The following is a 17,823-nucleotide window of genomic DNA, read 5'->3' as shown; positions in this document are numbered from 1 at the left end:
TTAGTAAAATCCAGGGTCTAATGCCAAAATTGGGAGAGAGATCCTGCAGACTAATAAAGCAGCAACCTGATAGAAATGCTCACAGAATTTAAGCTTACAACTAATGTTCCCAAGACCACCGTCAAAAGCCTCGGTATGTCCTGGCATATAATCAGTATGGACTTGCTTTGGTGGTTCTCAACATTGACTCGGAGCCCATGGAAGTCTAGTGTTATCATTTCAAACATGGGTAAGGGAACCAGTTGCTGTCTACAAACTACCACCTGCACCCCTGTCTCCGCAACTGTCCCTGCCTCGCGATAAATTAGATAGTCCACCAAATTCAAGAAACTTTGAGGGTGGTTACAACACAGAATGTACTCGAGATGGGGGACGGCAGGTTCAATTGATATTACCAAGACGCTACCTTGTCATGGGAGCACCATTGCTGATCGACTGGACCAAGTCTGAAAGGACATTTCTCATTGGATCTAAAAAAAATTAAGTTATTTTTTCGTCACTGGATTAATAAAGTGAGGAGCAGTTAAATTAACCTAGATGCAAAAACTTCGGGAAACAATGTAATGAAATGTAATAATTTATTCAAGGGCGCATATTTTGATGTTTTGTTATGTCGTCACTGAAAGAAATGTAGCTCAAAATTAACTCTAAAGGAATTTTGAGCTGCAAAGCACCGTGTTTCAATGTATTCAATATCCTTTCAATTGCGTATGAAACGTTTTCCATCAATATGAAAATGCAATAGTTGCCACGTTGTGGCACTTTGTCTCTCTCCCCCTCTCCCCTCCGCCCCCGCCCACCCACCCTCTCCATGCCCTTACACATCCCAGTGTTTCGTCATCTAACATTCTGAAGTCGACTTGTTACTGTTGCCTATTGGCTCGGCGTTACCGCTTATCCCCTAGGTCCCCTCTGAAACACGGATGCTTATCTCTACTGTGCTGTAAACTTCGTTCACGGCGATTGGGATAACTGAACATCTGTTTTATGCCCCTCAAGTTATTAGTTAGTTATTAATCACATACGATCGCAGGATGGTGAAGTGAATACTTCACAGAGGGCAAGGTTGTCTCAACAAGAACAATACTAGTTGTGGTTCATAATATTCAATGAGTAGGATGTATTGAGCTCCTGTCCTGATCAGAGCCATTCATTTCAGTTCAGGTATAGCCGCGCTGCTGTTCGGAAGTTAGTTCAGGGTTTTTGGCCCAATGACAATGGATGATTATATAGCAGTAAGCCGGGAGGATATGTGCCTTATTGACTTGGTGCTGCCCTTAGTGCTTTGCCCTCCAAAATGGTAAAGGGACACCATTTGAAAGATTGGAGATTTGCTTATCATTCCGAATATCTAAGGGAGAATTTTTCATTGGGAATTTCTTAAGTAAATAACGATGTCGGTAACCATTTAAAATGCCCCCAGGTTTCCCGGGAGACTTTCTCATCAGGAAAAGAGATAGCTCCGTCCTGCGTTTGGAACTACTACTGAAGTTTTCACGATCAAAGAAAGAGAATAGACAAGACACCATGGACAGTACCATGGATGCAGCTTCTGCAACAAGAGAATTAAAAAAAACGGATGAAACCAGATTAGCGCTGATGTTGGAGATCTGCGGTTAAAAATAAAGCTGGAAAACTGTCATTCTGGCAGCGTCTATGGAGAGAGAAAGGGAGTTAACGTTCCTAGTTCGATATGATTCTTCTCAGGAATTTCAGAGTCGATCATTTGATTTTCAGAAGAGGTTGTTTGAAAATTGCTTTTGGATTCACCTACGTTTGGAAGAGCAGATAGATCCTTAGCCATTACTGAACGTTGAAGTATTTTCAAATGAATTATTTTGAAGAACAATATTTGTTAGTATACAGGAGACGACTGACTAATTCGCTCGGAGCAAACGAGCAAGAGGCACGCGCCAGATCTTCTGATTTCGGTGGTAATTGAGTGGTGGCGATTGGCCACACCACAAGGCTAGGTCCCAACTTCAAAATGGCCGTGAATGTCCACATGCGACAAGAGACCTTTCCACTTGGCCATCACGTGACAGCATTATGGGCACAACAGTATTCCCTCAGTACTGCGTTAAGAATAGACTTTGTGCTCCAGGAATTAGAACCAGACGTCAACCGTTTCTGGGGTATCTTGCGGAGTCGGATAATTCACTAATGGAAACATTGGGGCCTAGTTGTTTTGATAATTCAACGCAAACGCAAGAAAGTTCGACATTTGATCCTCTGTCCTTTAAGATAGTCCTTTGTTGTTGGGGCCACCATTACTAATACTCAAATCCTTGTTGGCAAAAGTAACTGCTATGTACGAATACTTGAGAAATGATGACACATCATTGGCTGTGACGCAATCTGAGGCGCCATGACGCCTCATAACTCGATATATAATTCCAGTTCCAACAATTGCTGCCAATCTGTAGCCGGCGTCAACCTCATTGCAAACCATTGTGTACGGGTTCAAATCGAAAAAAAAACATGGCGGCGACCCAAAGTCGAGAGCAATGTAGCTCCAAAGCTCGCGAGAGTGAGAATCGAACCCCGACTGCTGCAATTCGCAGGAGCAACTTCGAATTTTGCGGATTTAATCTAAAGATCGTTCGATTCATGGATGCTGAATTGGGCGTCTCCTCGTATGTCTGGGAGGCTGTGAGTGAACTGCGTTAGTAGAATGGAGTAGAAGAGAAACTGCATTTTACTAACTTCGAAAAAACCCACTCTTAGTTGCATATTATTTGAAATCTTAGGAAGATGAGTTTTGAGCATTTTTCAGGTGTCAAGCATAATTTACATGTAGTTCATTCTATAAATGTGAATTGTTTCTTTCACATATTTTAATGCATTAATGTAACCGATGCCTCTTAGATACTAGCATGTCCGTTTTTCAAAACTAAAATGGGATTCAGAGGTTTAAATGATAGAATAAGTACGAGTTGCATGTTCCAATTGTATGCCTTACCTTGAAGATGCGATTTACAGAGAGTGTTATATTTTCGAATTGAGTTCACCCCGCAGTTTTAAATACACGTAGCAGGACTGAAAATTATTTGTTTGGTGAATGCACGGCGGAATTTCTGATACTTTTCATTTATTGCAGTGTCAGGCCATAGCTGGATGATAGAACCGTGACTGCTCTGTCAGCGGCTAGTGGAGTTAATCTCTGCCGGAGACTATAGTCATACAATCTAGAGTAACAGCGCGGAGGAACGCTGCATTGTGATCGACACTGATCACGATAAACGTTCAAGTCAGGTTGGGTTCTGCCATCCAGTGAGAACGTAAGACCCCACAACTCTATGCGCTTCACTCTGTCTGCCGACCCCTTCAATGGAGAGGACTCAAATAGGTGTCTGTTGTCGCTCTAAAACATTTTGCCCTGCGCGAATTGACATGAACAGTAACTCAAATGAACTCAAACGCTTTGGGCAGTCTTAAGGTGCTACTCAGAGATAATCGAAATGCTATTGTAACCAATGAACGATTCATGAAATGCGCATAGAACCTTCCCTTATCCTACTTGTCGAGACTAATCCACTCTGCAAACTTGCTTGCAACGGCACGTCCGCTTCCAAGCAAACATTTCTTAGACAGAAGCTTGTCAGCAACATTTTTTCCCTCTTATTTTCAGGGGGTTGCGCTTTGCCGGTACTTCGAAAAGGAAAACGTCAGTTTTACTGGGAAGAAAGTGATTGAATTGGGATCAGGCACTGGAATCGTGGGGATCCTAGCAACCTTGCTCGGTGAGTTATATCATGGAATTGAAGCAAAAATAGGCCATTTTACTGGCGAGTGGAGAAACAGTAAGGCGCATCAATATCAATCACAAAGTGGTCTGGGTGCAAGAGATTTACACTACTGTGCGACGAACGTAAGAATATAAGAAATGGGAAGCATGCAGTCAATTGGCTCTTCGAGAGTACTACGTCAGTGAACATAATCACGGATGGCATTGTACATCAACTCCCTTTTCCTCACTAACCCCATATCTCTTACTGACCGTACTATGCAATCATTTGTCTAACCCAGATCTTTCTTGAATAAACTCAATGACTGAAAGACTACAACTTTTTAGAATACATAATTTCAAAGTTCAGCATGCAATGAACTGCGTAATCCTGCCTAAATGATCAGCCCTTACTTCTGAGATTGTGAATCGTCTTCTACATTCCCCATACAGGAGGTTTCTCCACACCTACTTGCTCAAACCATTGCAATTTGATATGTTTCATGAAGTCAGTCCTTATTCTTCTAACATCCAATGATTTAACCTATCTTCCTTTACCATCTGCATCATGTTCCCTGCCCTGTCTCTTTCATTTTCATTTATATCAAGTTGTGACAGGAATGAGGTCTACATTTTCCACAAAGGTCAATTCCATCCAATAAGTGGTCTCTGCCATGTCCTTTTTGTCCACAGACCTACCAGGTCAAGCGTCCTATAAGGATGCCCCTTCCCTAGAATTGTGATCTTTAGTTCCTCCATATTCACCCTAATTTCATCTCCCATTTCGCTTGTCATTAGACCCACCACCTGCTTCCTTGACCATAATTCCCACTAAACTGCACATCACCAAAACTCACTCAGCACTTCCCATGTTAGATTCTGGATTAGTGGTACTGGAAGAGCACAGCAGTTCAGGCAGCATCCAAGTAGCTTCGAAATCAATGTTTCAGGCAAAAGCCCTTCATCAGGAATAAAGGCAGTGAGCCTGAAGTGTGGAGAGCTAAGCTAGAGGAGGGTGGGGGTGGGGAGAAAGTAGCATAGAGTACAATGGGTGAGTGGGGCAGGGGATGAAGGTGATAGGTCAAGGAGGAGAGGGTGGAGTAGATAGGTGGAAAAGAAGATAGGCAGGTAGGACAAGTCTGGACAAGTCATGGGCTGGAAGTTTAGAACTAGCATGAGGTGGGGAAGGGGATATGAGGAAACTGTTGAAGTCCACATTGATGCCTTGGGGTTGAAGTGTTCTGAGGCGGAAGATGAGGCGTTCTTCTTCCTCTTCCACCTCTGAACACTTCAACCCCAAGACATCAATGTGGACTTCAACAGTTTCCATCTTGGTCTTACCTGGTTTGATTCTTAACAATCCAGTGGTAGGCAGAATACATATTACAATAATACAACAGTAACATTCCAAAAGTCTCAGCTGTTTTTTGGAACTGGAGACAGATGTTATTGTCACTTACTATGGATCTAATCCTTGTTTTCTCTCTAACGATTACCACTCCTTTTATCCTACAATTGTAATCTCTAAACGTCCCTTATCATTTCACAAACCCTATGTTCCATTTGTCTCTGCCATCTTTCAGCAGCTCAATATTCCTGATTGTCCCATCTTGCTTCAGCTTCAAAGAAAAATCATGCTGGAGTCAAAACATTAACTCTGTTTCTCTCTCCACAGATGCTGCCAGATCTGTTGGGTTTCTCAAGCAAGCCTCTTTTGATTTCAGATTTGCAGCATACACAGTATTTTATTTTCATTAATCATTTAGAAAGATTTTTCTTCCAGTTCCTGCAGCATAAACCTGGGTGTCCCTTGAGGGTCTATTCTTAGTTCCTTCTGTTTTCTATTGACATACAGCCTCACTAGCACTGTCCAAAATATGGCATTAATTTGTATATCATGCTGATGACACCCAACTGCACCTTACCACCACCTCACTTGGCTCCTTAACCACTGCAGAATTACCAGGCCGTTTTTGTAAAAATAAATTGAGCATTGCATGAGTGGAGAGTTCATCCAATTAAATATTTGGGAATTGCTGACGAAAATACACATTTTGTTCAAAATTTTGTTTTGCATACATCTAGACATTATGTCAGAATGCAAATTCATGTTGGAACCAACATTTATACTGCTTGAAAGGAGAGTGCTGACTGGTTGGCAAGCTAACTCTATTTGGCAGAATCTTTGTGATAGAGAATATCCCCAATAATGTAGGTCATACATCTCAAAGACTGGTTGATCATATCAATCATCATGTCAATTCAACTGTTTACTGCTAGCAAGATATTGAGATTTATCAATGAGCTCGTGCATACAAAGCACACAATGCGAGATGAGATTCTACAATTGGACAACAGTATCCTGATAATCCTGAATATAATGATGCTAATTCCAGGGAAGATTTACACTGGCAATTTAATTGTCACTTGGGCATTCTGAATGTGATCGTGCCTGTGTGTATTTTTTTTTGTCTATTCATTCATGGGTTGCAGCCATCCCTGGCTGGGCCTTTATTTATTGCCATGGAGAGAGTGGTGGTAAGCTCCCTTCTTGATTCACTATAGACTATTTGTTTTAGGTGGAGCCAGAATGATACAAGGGAGGGAGTTCCTGGATTTTGACCTAGCAACACTGAAGGAATGACGATATATTTTAAATGGGATGGTTAGGAGTGTGGAGGAGTCTTGTAAGTGGTAATGCTTCCATGTATTTAATGCCAGAAGTAGCGGTGGGTATCTATGATTAAGTTTAAAAGGTTTTGATGAATTTCTGTGGTTCATCTTATGGTTGGTACCCACTAATTAGATTAGATTAGATTACTTACAGTGTGGAAACAGGCCCTTCGGCCCAACAAGTCCACACCGCCCCGCCGAAGCGCAACCCACCCATACCCCTACATTTACCGCTTACCTAACACTACGGGCAATTTAGCATGGCCAATTCACCTGACCTGCACATCTTTGGACTGTGGGAGGAAACCGGAGCACCCGGAGGAAACCCACGCAGACACAGGGAGAACGTGCAAACTCCACACAGTTAGTCACCCGAGGCGGGAATTGAACCCGGATCTCTGGTGCTGTGAGGCAGTAGTGCTAACCACTGTGCCACTGTGCCGCCCACTAATGCTACTGAATAATGTAGGGATTGGATATCAGGTGCCAATTGTGCAGCCTTTTTCATGCTGGATGGTGTCAAACTTCTTGAGTTTTGTTGGAACTATACTTCAGATTCAATTCCAGGCTCATACTTATCCAAGCAGTTGGGAGTATACCATTACACTCCAATCTTGTGTCTCATAGGTAGACCACAGGCTCTTTTGATAAGGTTAGTTGCTCACTGCAAGATACATGCTCTTGTACCCACAGTATCTATATGGCTAATCCAATGCATTTTCTGGTCAAAGGCATCCTTCAGGATGTTGATGGTAGAGGATTCAGATTTGGCAATGTCATTGACTGTCAATGGGCGATGGTTAGATTCTTTCTTGTTGGAAATTGTTATTGCCTGACACTTCTGTGGTTTAAATGTTGTTTGCCACTGGTCAGTCCAAGCCAGGATATTGTCCAGATTTTGCAAGATTTTGGATATGAACTCCTTCAGTCTTTGCAGAGTCAGGCAGTATTGCAGATGCTCAATACTGTGCAATCATCAGTGGCCATCTCCAGTTCTGACCTTATGATAGAGGGAATGTCATTATTCCATCAACCATAGATGGTTAAACCTAGGACATAATCTTGAAGAACATCTGACAGATATCCTTGAACTGAGATGGTGGTTCTTCAACAAAAAGAATCAACTTCCGTTACACCAGGTATTACTCAAAACAGGAGAAAAGCTTTCCCCTGGATTCTTATTGATTCCAGCTTTTCCAGGGTTACTTGATGCCACATTCCATCATGTGTGGCCTTAATATCAAGTGCAATTATGTGCAAATCACTTCTGGAATTCAGCAGTTTGGTCCAATTGAATGAAGGATGTAAAGAGGTTAGGAACTAAGTAGCCTTAACAGAACCCACGTTTAGCATCAGTAAGCAGATTATTGCTTTACTGATGATTGAAAGTGGACCAATGGAGTGGCTATTATTGGTAGGACACAGGTTTTGTTTTGTGCAGAAGATATTACTGGGCATGCTTGCATATTGTCAAGCTAATAACAGCTTGGCTCGGTGTGTGTGTGGGGTTGTGGGGGGTGGGGGGGGGGGGGGAGGTGGGGAGTGTGTGGATCTGTTGGTGGGCTGGTGGTGATAGGTTCTGCAACACAAGTCTTTAGCAAAATTATAGGAATTTTTCAAATACTGAGTCAATACTGTACCTCCATTTCTACTATTGCTTTCATTCCACAGCTCTAATTCTGCTCATTGGTCTCACAATGTGTACTGCACTGCATCAAATTATTTTTACAGTCAGTGCACACACAATTGCCAGTATGACCCTCATCAGCCCTCCCTATTCCCTCCTCAAAAAAAGTCAAACAATTTAATTAATCACACTTTCCCTTAATACATCCATTCTCTCCCTCCTTCATTAATCTGGATTTACCTATATGAATGTTACGTGGACTAGCTGGTGGGAGTATTTGCTAACATCTTTAAATGCTCCTTACTATGAGCTGAAGTCCCTACCTGCTTTAAGAAGACCACCATCATCCCAGTGCCAAAGAAAATTCATGCAACATACCCCAATGACTACTGCCCAGTGTTACTGAACTCCATAGTTCTGAAGTGCTTTGAGAGATTAGTCATGGCTCACATCAACTCTAGCCTCCTATGTTGCCTTGATCTTTTGTAATTTGTCTAACGTTGCAACAGGTCAATGGCAGATGCCATCTCTCTGGTCCTACACTCATCTATGGAACACTTAGACAACAATGACATCTATGTCAGGTCTTACTTTTTGACTACAGATATACCTTCAACACTATAATTTCAATCAAACTCGTCTCCGAACTGTGAGGCCTCAGTCTCAGCTCCCCCTTCTGTAACTGGATCCTTGACCTCCTGACCCATACATTGCAATCAGTAAGAAGACATAACAACACCTCCTCCATGATAATCCTCAGCACTACTGCTCTGCAAGACTTCATACTCAGCCTCTTATTATACTACTTAAACATTCACGAGTGTGTGACCAAAGTCTGCCTGAACTCCCTTTACACGTTTGTTGATGACACCATTATAGGTCACAACAATGATGAGACAGTCAAGAGTGTAGTGCTGGAAAAGCAAAGCAGGTCAGGCAGCATCTGAGGATCTGGAGAATTGTCATTTTGGGCATCAGCTGTTCATCAGGAATGAGGCATGTGGGCCAAGAGGGCTGAGAGATAAATGAGAGAGGCGTAAAGCTGGGGAAACGTAGCTGAGGATGCAATAGGTAGATGAACTTGGGGGAGAAGGTGATAGGTCAAAGATGAGGGTGAAATGGATAGTTGGGACAGATGATGGGCAGGTCAAGAGGGTGGTGCCAAGTTGGAGGCTTGGGTCTGGGATAAGGTGGGGGGAGGGGAAATGAGGAAACTGGTGAAATCCACATTAATCTTGTGTGATGCAGGGTTCCAAGGTGGAAGAAGAGGTGTTCTTCCTCTAGTTGTTGGGTGGTTAGGATTTGGCGATGGAGGAGATCCAGGACCTGCATGTCCTTTATGGAGTGGGAGGGGGTCTTATGTGTTCATCCATGGGGTGGTGGGGTTGGTTGGTGCAGGTGTCTCGGAGGTATTCTCTGAAACCATCCACAAGTTGGCGTCCTGTCTCCCCGATGTAGAGGAGACCACAATCAGGTGCAACGGATACAGTCGATGACATTTGTGGAAGTGCAGGTGAATCTCTGATGGATGTGCTGGGAGTGCGGTGTGGCCTGGTGGGGTTTGTGGATCTGGCAAGGGAGTCACGGAAGGAATGGTCTCTCTGCGATGCTGATAGGGGTGGAAGAGAATTATATCCCTATTGGTGGGGTCTGTTTATAGCTGGCGGAAGTGGCGGATGATGATGCAATATTGGAAGTTGGTGGGATGGAAGGTAAGGACGTTGAGGGGGGGGGGATGTTGGGTTCTGTCCATGTTGCAGTTGAAGGGGTGATATTCAAGGGCAGAGGTGCAGGAAGTGGAGGAAATGCACTGGAGGGCATCATCGACCACTTGGGAGGGGAAATTTCAGTCTTTGAAGAAGGAGGCCATTTGCAATTTTCTATGGTGGAATTGGTCATCCTGGGAACAGATGCAGAGGAAGCGGAGGTATTGGGATTAAGGGATGACATTTTTACAAGAGGCAGGTGGGAGGAAGTGTGGTGCAGGTAGTTGCGGGAGTCGGTGGGTTTGTAGTAGATGTCCATGGTTAGTCGGTCACTTGAGGTGGAGATGGAGTGGTCCAGGAATGGGAGGGACATGTCTGAGATGGCCCAGGTGAATTTGAGGTCGGGTGAAAGATGTTAGTGAAGTTGATGAACTGTTCAACCTGCCTGCTGGAGCACATGGTAGCACCAATTGATGTAGCAGAGGAACAGGTGGGGGGTGGAGCCAGTGTAACTATGGAAGATGGACTGTTCCATCTACCTGAAAAAGAGGCAGGCATAGCTGGGGACGATGCCTGTTTGGTTTGGAGGAAATAGGAAGATTTGAAGAAGTTGTTAAAGGTGAGGACCAGTTCAGACATGCAGATGAGGGTGTCAGTGGAAAGGTACTGATTGTGATCGTGCAAGAGGTTGAAATGCAAGGCTTGGAGGCCTTCATCATAGTGGATAGATGTGTGTAGAGACTGGATATACATGGTGAAGATACGGTGTAGGGAGCTGAGGAAACAAAAGTCTTGGATGAAGTGAAGGGTGGTGTCCTGAACATAGGTGGGTATTTGCTACACTAAGTGGTGGGGGGGGGGGGGGGGCGCTGGATGGTGTCAAGGTATGCAGAAATGGGTTCAGTAGGACAGGAGGAGGCTGAGACAATGGGTTGACTGGGGAAGTCAGGTTTGTGAACCTTCAGTAGGAGATAGAATCAAGCAGTGCAAGGTTCTCTGACTATGAGGTTGGAGGTTGGAGGTTGGGACTGTTAAGTTTGGAACTGAATGTTGAGATAGAGTACAGTAAAGAGATTGAATGATTAGCAGCATAGATTTAAAAACATCAGCAAAATGATGGATTTGGACATTGACTTCAGGAAGCAAAGTGGAGTGCATGCCCCTGTCTGCATCAATGATGAGTGGCACTGTGACTCAGTGGTTAGCACTGCTGCCTCACAGCGCCAGGGACCCAGGTTCGATTCCAGCCTTTGGCAACAGTCTGTGTGGAGTTTGCATGTTCTCCCTGTGTCTGCACGGGTTTCCTCTGGGTGCCCTGGTTTTTTTCCCACAATCTAAAGATGTGCAGTTTAGGTGAGTTGGCCATGTTAAATTGTCAATAGTGTTCAGGGATGTGTAGATTAGGTGCATTAGTCAGTGGTAAATGTGGAGAAATAGGTCAGGGGAATGGGTCTAGGCAGGTTACTGTTTGGAGGGTCGGTGTGGACATGTTGGGCCGAATGGTCTGTTTCCACACTGAAGGGATTCTATGATGCTGAAGAAGAGATGGTCAAGGGTATCAAGTTTTGGGAGTGATGACCGCCAATAATCTGTCCTGGTCCACCTGGCCCATCTTCTTATACTGCACTAGTAGATACTCTGAGGCTACATCAATTTGTATGATGGTCAAGAAAGCAGAACAATGCATCTACTTCCTCAGGAAGCTAAGAAATTTGGCATATCCACAAAGACTCTTGCTAGTTTTTATAGACGCACAATGGAGAGCATCCTATCTGGATGCGTCACAGTGTGATATGGCAACTGCACTTCCTAAGAGTGCATGAAACTACAGACAGTTGTGAATACAGCCCAGTTCATCACTTAAGCCAATCTTCCATCTATTGACTCCATCTATACTTGCCTGTTGTCTTGGAAAACAACCAATATAAAACCACTCCAGTTATACTTTCTTCCACCCTCTTCCATTGGGCAGAAGATATAAAAGTTTGACCAGTGCTTCTTCCCCACCGTTGTCAGATGTTTGAATGGGCTGCTTAAATTTTAGTGTTGATCTCTCTCTCTCTCTGCACCTTATCTGTGTTTGTAATATTGCATTCTATTCTCTCTTCTACTAGCCTGATACATTTTGTACATTACAATCTGCTTGTATAGCATGCAAAATAACACTTTTCACTGTACTTTGGCATGGGATAACAATAAATCAAACTCGAATTGAACTCAAAGTCTTTAATTCTATCTCAATTTATTATTTCTAATCATTTTCTCAGTTTAGAAATTAAACTTACTGACCTGTAGTTGCTTGGCGTATTCTTGCCCTCTCTTTCTTACTTGCAATTATCCAGAGTGAATGGCACTGCCCATGAATTTCAGGAAGACTCAGCAATTTGCACTCTCACTTTTTTCAGTATCCTTCAATGTATCTCATCCAGTTCCAGCTCCGTGTCAACTTATGGATTGATTAGGGATAGTCAACATAGCTTTGTGCATGGGGAGTCATGTCTCACAAACTTGATTGAGTTTTTTGAAGTAATGAAGAGGATTAATAATGGCAGAGTAGTGGATGTGATCCATATGGATGTCAGTAAGGCATTCAACAAGGTTCCTTGTAGTTAGCAAGGTTAGGTCACATGCAATACAGGGTCAACTCACCATTTGAATACATAACTTGCTGGAAGATAGAAACAGAGGTGAGAAGTGAAGGGTTGCTTTTCAGACTGTGACCAGTGGTGTGCCACAAGGATTGGCGCTGGGTCCACTGCTTTTTGTTATTTATGTAAATGATTTGGATGTGAACATGGGAGGTATAGCTAGTAGGTTTGCAGATGACACCAAAATTAGGGGTGTAGTGAACAGCAACCTCAGAGTACAATGGGATTGTGATCAGCTGGGTTAATGGGCTCAGGAGTGGCAGATGGATGTTAACTTAGTTAAATGTGAGGCAAATCAGACCAGGACTTTTAAACTTAATTATAAGGTCCTGGAGAGTGTTGCTGAACAAAGCGACCTTGGAGTGCAGGTTCATAGTTCCATGAAAAATGAATCAGAGGTAGATAGGATAGTAAAGAAGGCATTTGGTGTGGTTTCCTTTATTGGTCAGAGCATTGAGTATAAGAGTTGTGTGGTCATATTATGGCTGTTCAGGACATTTGTTAGGCCATTTTTGTAATATTATGTGCAATTCTCATCTCCCTTCTATTGGAAGGATGTTGTGAAACTTGAAAAGATGCAGAAAAGGAGGTTGCCAAGTTTGGAGGGTTTGAGCTATAGATAGAGGCTGAATAGGCTGGGGCTGTTTTCCCTGGAGCATCGAAAGCTGAGGGGCGACCTTATAGAGGTTTATAATATCATGAGAGGAATAGGGTAAATCATCAAGGTTCCCCCCCCCCTCCCCAGGATGGGGAAGTCCAGAACTAGAGGGCATAGGTTTAAGGTGAGAGGCACGCAGCGGGTGGTGTGTGTATGGAATGAATTGTCAAGGGAGATGGTGGAGGTGGGTATAATTGCAATTTAAAAGGCATCTGGATAGTTATTTGAATCAGAAAAGTTTAGAGAGATATGGGCCAAGTGCTGACAAATGGGACTAGGTTAATTTAGGATACCTGGTCAGCCTGGATGAGTTGGACCTAAGGGTCTGTTTCCATGCTGTACGTCTCTATGACTCTAAGTACCGACACCTTATTGAAGACCTCATGTTATTAAGTTTGAAACATTCGAGTGCTGGAATTTCCTCATCTATCAACATGTACTAAAATACTTTAAAGCAAATGTGGCCTTAAAATCTTCGTTTTAAATCAATCTCATTCCTGGGTACCCGATAGCACAATATACTTTGTGTCGATTGCTTTCACATTACTGTTGTCAGTAACTTCTGGAGAGGTGGTCTGAGTATCAGTTTAATAGTGGGTCAGAAAGCTTGCTCTTCCTAACTTCTTATGGACGTACATTGTTCCTTGAAGGCGGTTATATTTTGTTTCGATGAACCTAATGCGAGATCAAAATGGAATCAAGAGCATATTATGAATAAACCCTCCTTGTATGTTCTTGTTCTCAGGTGGAAATGTTACCATGACAGACCAACCAGCAATTCTGAGGCAAATAAACAACAACATCTCCATTAACGTCCCTTTTGCCTGCAGGCACCGTTTAAAAGTGTGTGCCCTGACCTGGGGTGAAGATCTAAATAACTTTAATACCGACTATGATGTCGTCCTGGGATCGGATATTGTCTATTCTTCATCTTCTTATACTGCACTTGTAGATACTCTGAGGCATCTCTGCAGCCAACGAACAACGATTTACCTGGCTTCCGAATTTCGAAGTGGGAATGGATCTCTTTCCTTCCATGAAGTGACTCTCCCTGGCTATTTTAACTGCCAGGTTGTGGACAGATTAGAGACTAAATACATAGCTGTCTACAAAATGACCAAACTTGGTTCTCTAGACTGTAAGCAATAGGACAAGCCCGCACATTGCTGCCGTTACCATCATCAATAGCCTGGAATAAATCAAGCACGTCACAGCTACAGGTTTTTAAACACAAATTAGTCATTCAAAGGAAGGTTTGAATTTTAAATGCTGTCTAGAGACAGTCATGAATAAAACCAGGCAGGATCGGCCTTCCACCATTTCTGTTCCTGCCTTAGAAAAATCTCGGTAATTAACGTTGAGAATGTTTTCTTTAGCATAGCATGGATTTTGTTTACGTGACAAACAGATAAAAAGGATCGTGAAGCATATTAACTTTGTTGTATATGTGAATTCAATTAATATATGTACATTGCTTTAGACTGACAAATCAAATTAGCAAAGTGTTTAAGAAATTGCTGAGCTTTGTCAATTTTATCTCTAGATCTCGGAGTTAAACTGCGGGTGAAATAGATGTTGTTACTTGCGCAATTTTCACTCCAAATCATCGTAGAAAGAAATGTACAAAATCAAGTGAAATGAACTGTAGAGGGAGCATATTACTTCATCTTTTTTTTGGAGGTGGGGGGGGGGGGGGGGGGAGCACGCTGCTAATCTTGATCATCCTTTGAGGCGGCGATGACCATGTTTACCTCTCTGGGGTGTTTGGCAGGGTTCCAGTGGTAAATAAGTGACTGCTAAGGTCGGTTTGCAACTGCAATTTCTTCTCCTTTCATTCCTCTCTGCTCCTCTCTGCACTTACTTTCTAAAGAGGCTGCACCCCTTTCAGTTTAGTTAGGTCAGCGATCTTCTCCCAGGATTCAAAGTTAGTATCTCGGATAAGCTTTCACCTCACGCTTCCTTCGAGAGGCGTGAGAGCGCACCTCAGACTCCAGCTGTCCGCAAAAGATTATGTTTTCTACACAAGTGCAAGGTTTTCGAGCTAACTAACTAACTCAATTATATAAATAGGGCAACATATATTTATCATATTGCCAACTGTGCACACTAGTCTAGTTACATTCTATGTAAACTCTGCAATTGTGTACTAATTATGCATTAAATTCTACAGTTACTTAATTGGTGTTCCAACCTGTGAAAGCTAATTTCCCAAAGAGTTTACTGTTCTAGGAAGTTAAAATCAGCATCATTTATTTTCTGTACCATCGCACAGAAAGCACTGCATAAATCTGATTCAATTTGACAAGGTATTGCAATGTTGAAGTCCCCTTTGGTAACATTACGTTGCAATGTTATACCGTTGTCATTCAAAAAGTGCAATTTACTTTTCTGTTGCTGACGATTGAGTTGACAAATGGATGCACAGATACAATTAAAACAGTGAATTGGCTCTCTGCAGTACGTGTTTCAATTAAGTTGAGCAAATCGCTGATGACAGCTAAATAATAAATTCATTGCAATGTTGCTGTTCGTTGGACAGAATATCTATGCGCCTCTAGGAATCAACTATCGCGGTATCAAATTACTTAACATAAGGAGTGAAAATAGGCACCCACTAACTTTCAATCGAGTTATATTGCAAATGTCAACAAGTAGGAATAGCATGATAGAGTAACGCCTGGTGGACAAGAGGAGTGTTTTACTCTTAAGCAAAACACATGCCCACCACAAGGATTCCTTATTTTTATGAGAATAAGCGTAACTCACAAGACAGACTATTAACCAAGCGGATTTTAGGGGACTACAACCGAATTCCTGAACAATCTGGGGGCTCCGCAACACGACTTCGAGCTGTAGTGGACACTGTCCATCTGACATTTGGTGAAAAAGAAACATAAAACTGAATGAACGTGAAGAGTGTGAAGAGCAGAGGCAGACCGGTAGGCCGAAATTATGCTCGAGCAGAGATAAGAGCTATTTTACAAACTTGGATCCAGACATACCACCCTGCAAACGGAACTGAGAAAGAGGTAAATGAGAAAGAGGTAAACTGAGAAAGAGCTATGGCTGGTACAATATCGCAAGCTCTGTATAATACTCGCCCACCATGTGTGCTCCGGATTGAAGTTCGATGTGTTACTTGTAGATGGTATACACTGAGCTTGGTATTTATTTCTAGGCGAAGTACAATAGTATCATTCACATAGGGTGAAGGTGCAAAACACTGTAACCTGGCCTTCAGTTGACTGAATATCCAAGTCCTGCAGAACAACCCCAATTTCACTGAACACAAATCACGATCTTTCACAAAGTTTAACAAACTCTGTATCAAAGTTTTTGCTGCCTTTTTCTGAAATGTAAAGATTCTGACAGCTGTTTTGTCAGTAGCTGTAAGTAGGTATGGTAAGAGTGATGTTAGGGCGCTGAGAGGCTTGAGGGTAGGATGCCAGGCAAGTAAGGTGGGTGGGATAAATGTTGGGGGCCATAGAATGCCCAATCTATAGGGTGCCTGATGAGGTGGCAGCTGGATATGGTACCAGTAGGGTGTGGGTAGTGTGCCAGGTGAGGGTCACATGCCAAGTGGGAAGAAATTACTTGTCAAGTGGGTATGGTACAAAGGTGATAAGTTAATAAGGTAAGCAATATAGCCTTTTGGAAGTTTTGAATAAGTAGGAAAAATTGGCTTTGATGGCAGGAGGTTAGGTAGATGGTGGGGAGTGTAGGTGTCATAGAGCTAGAGTTTTGGAATTTTTACAACCCTTCAGTTCATCATGTCTGCACGGTGGCTCAGTGGTTAGCACTGCTGCCTCACAGCGTCAGGCACCCAGTTTCGACTCCCACCTTGGGCGACTGTCTGTGTGGAGTTTGCACATTCTCCCCGTGTCTGTGTGGGTTTCCTCCGGGTGCTCTGGTTTCCTCCCACAGTCCAAAGAATTGACCATGCTAAGTTGCCTGTAGTGTTAGGTGCATTAGTCGGGGTACATATAGGATAGGATGGGTTACTCTTCCGAGGGTCGGTGTGGACTTGTTGGGCTGAAGGGCTTGTTTCCATACTGCACAGAATCTAATCTAAACAAAAACTTGCTTACCACTGATGTCAGGCCCACTGGTCTATAGTTCCCTGGCTTTTCCTTACCACCTTTCTTAAAGTGGCACCACGTTAGCCGACCTCCAGTCTTCTGGCACCTCATCTGTGACTATCAATGATACAATTATCTCAGCAAGGGGCCCAGCAATCACTTTCCTATCTTCCCACAGAGTTCAAGGCTACACCTGATCAGGTCCTGGGATTTATCCACTTTTATGAATTTCAAGATATCCAGCACTTCCTCCTCCATAATATGGGCATTTTTCAAGATGTCACCATCTGTATCTTAAACACTTTGTGGATTCCTGCCACTACTACATTTTCAAGCAGTAGGTTCCAGATACTGACAACTCTCTGAAGCAAAAGCAAACGTTCACTCAAATCAGAAAAATAATCAAATTCAAATCTTCTGCTTCCTGCCTTAAAACAGTGTTCCCAATTATTGATTCCTCTGCTAAGGGGGAAAAGTTTCTGCCTTGTCTATACCACTCAGAACTATGTGCATCTCATTCTGATCCTCCCCAGCCTTCTCTTCTCTTAGGAAAAAAGCAACACCAACCTATGTAGTCTCTCTTCGTGGGTGCATTGCTCTGATCCAGATAACTTCATAATGAATCTCTTCTGGGGGTATGTGATGACTCAGTGATATCATTGCATTATTAACCGAGAAACTTTGCTAATATTCCTACATCCCATT

General features: G+C 43.0%; 1 protein-coding gene across 1 annotated transcript; it reads left to right on the top strand.

Annotated features, from left to right (window-relative positions):
* The first annotated feature begins 2,481 nt into the window (after positions 1-2,481).
* On the top strand, positions 2,482-15,936 carry LOC140475991 (EEF1A lysine methyltransferase 3-like). The gene is made up of 4 exons (XM_072567893.1): positions 2,482-2,652; positions 3,632-3,743; positions 13,785-14,177; positions 15,749-15,936. Exons 1-4 carry the CDS (start codon positions 2,482-2,484, stop codon positions 15,934-15,936), a joined length of 864 nt encoding a protein of 287 aa, XP_072423994.1.
* The last annotated feature ends 1,887 nt before the right edge of the window (positions 15,937-17,823 follow it).

Source organism: Chiloscyllium punctatum, chromosome 4 (genome assembly GCF_047496795.1).
Source record: "Chiloscyllium punctatum isolate Juve2018m chromosome 4, sChiPun1.3, whole genome shotgun sequence".
Classification (NCBI taxonomy): domain Eukaryota; kingdom Metazoa; phylum Chordata; class Chondrichthyes; order Orectolobiformes; family Hemiscylliidae; genus Chiloscyllium; species Chiloscyllium punctatum.
The sequence above is the reverse complement of the archived record's forward strand: the minus strand, read 5'-3'. Positions and strand labels throughout refer to the sequence as shown.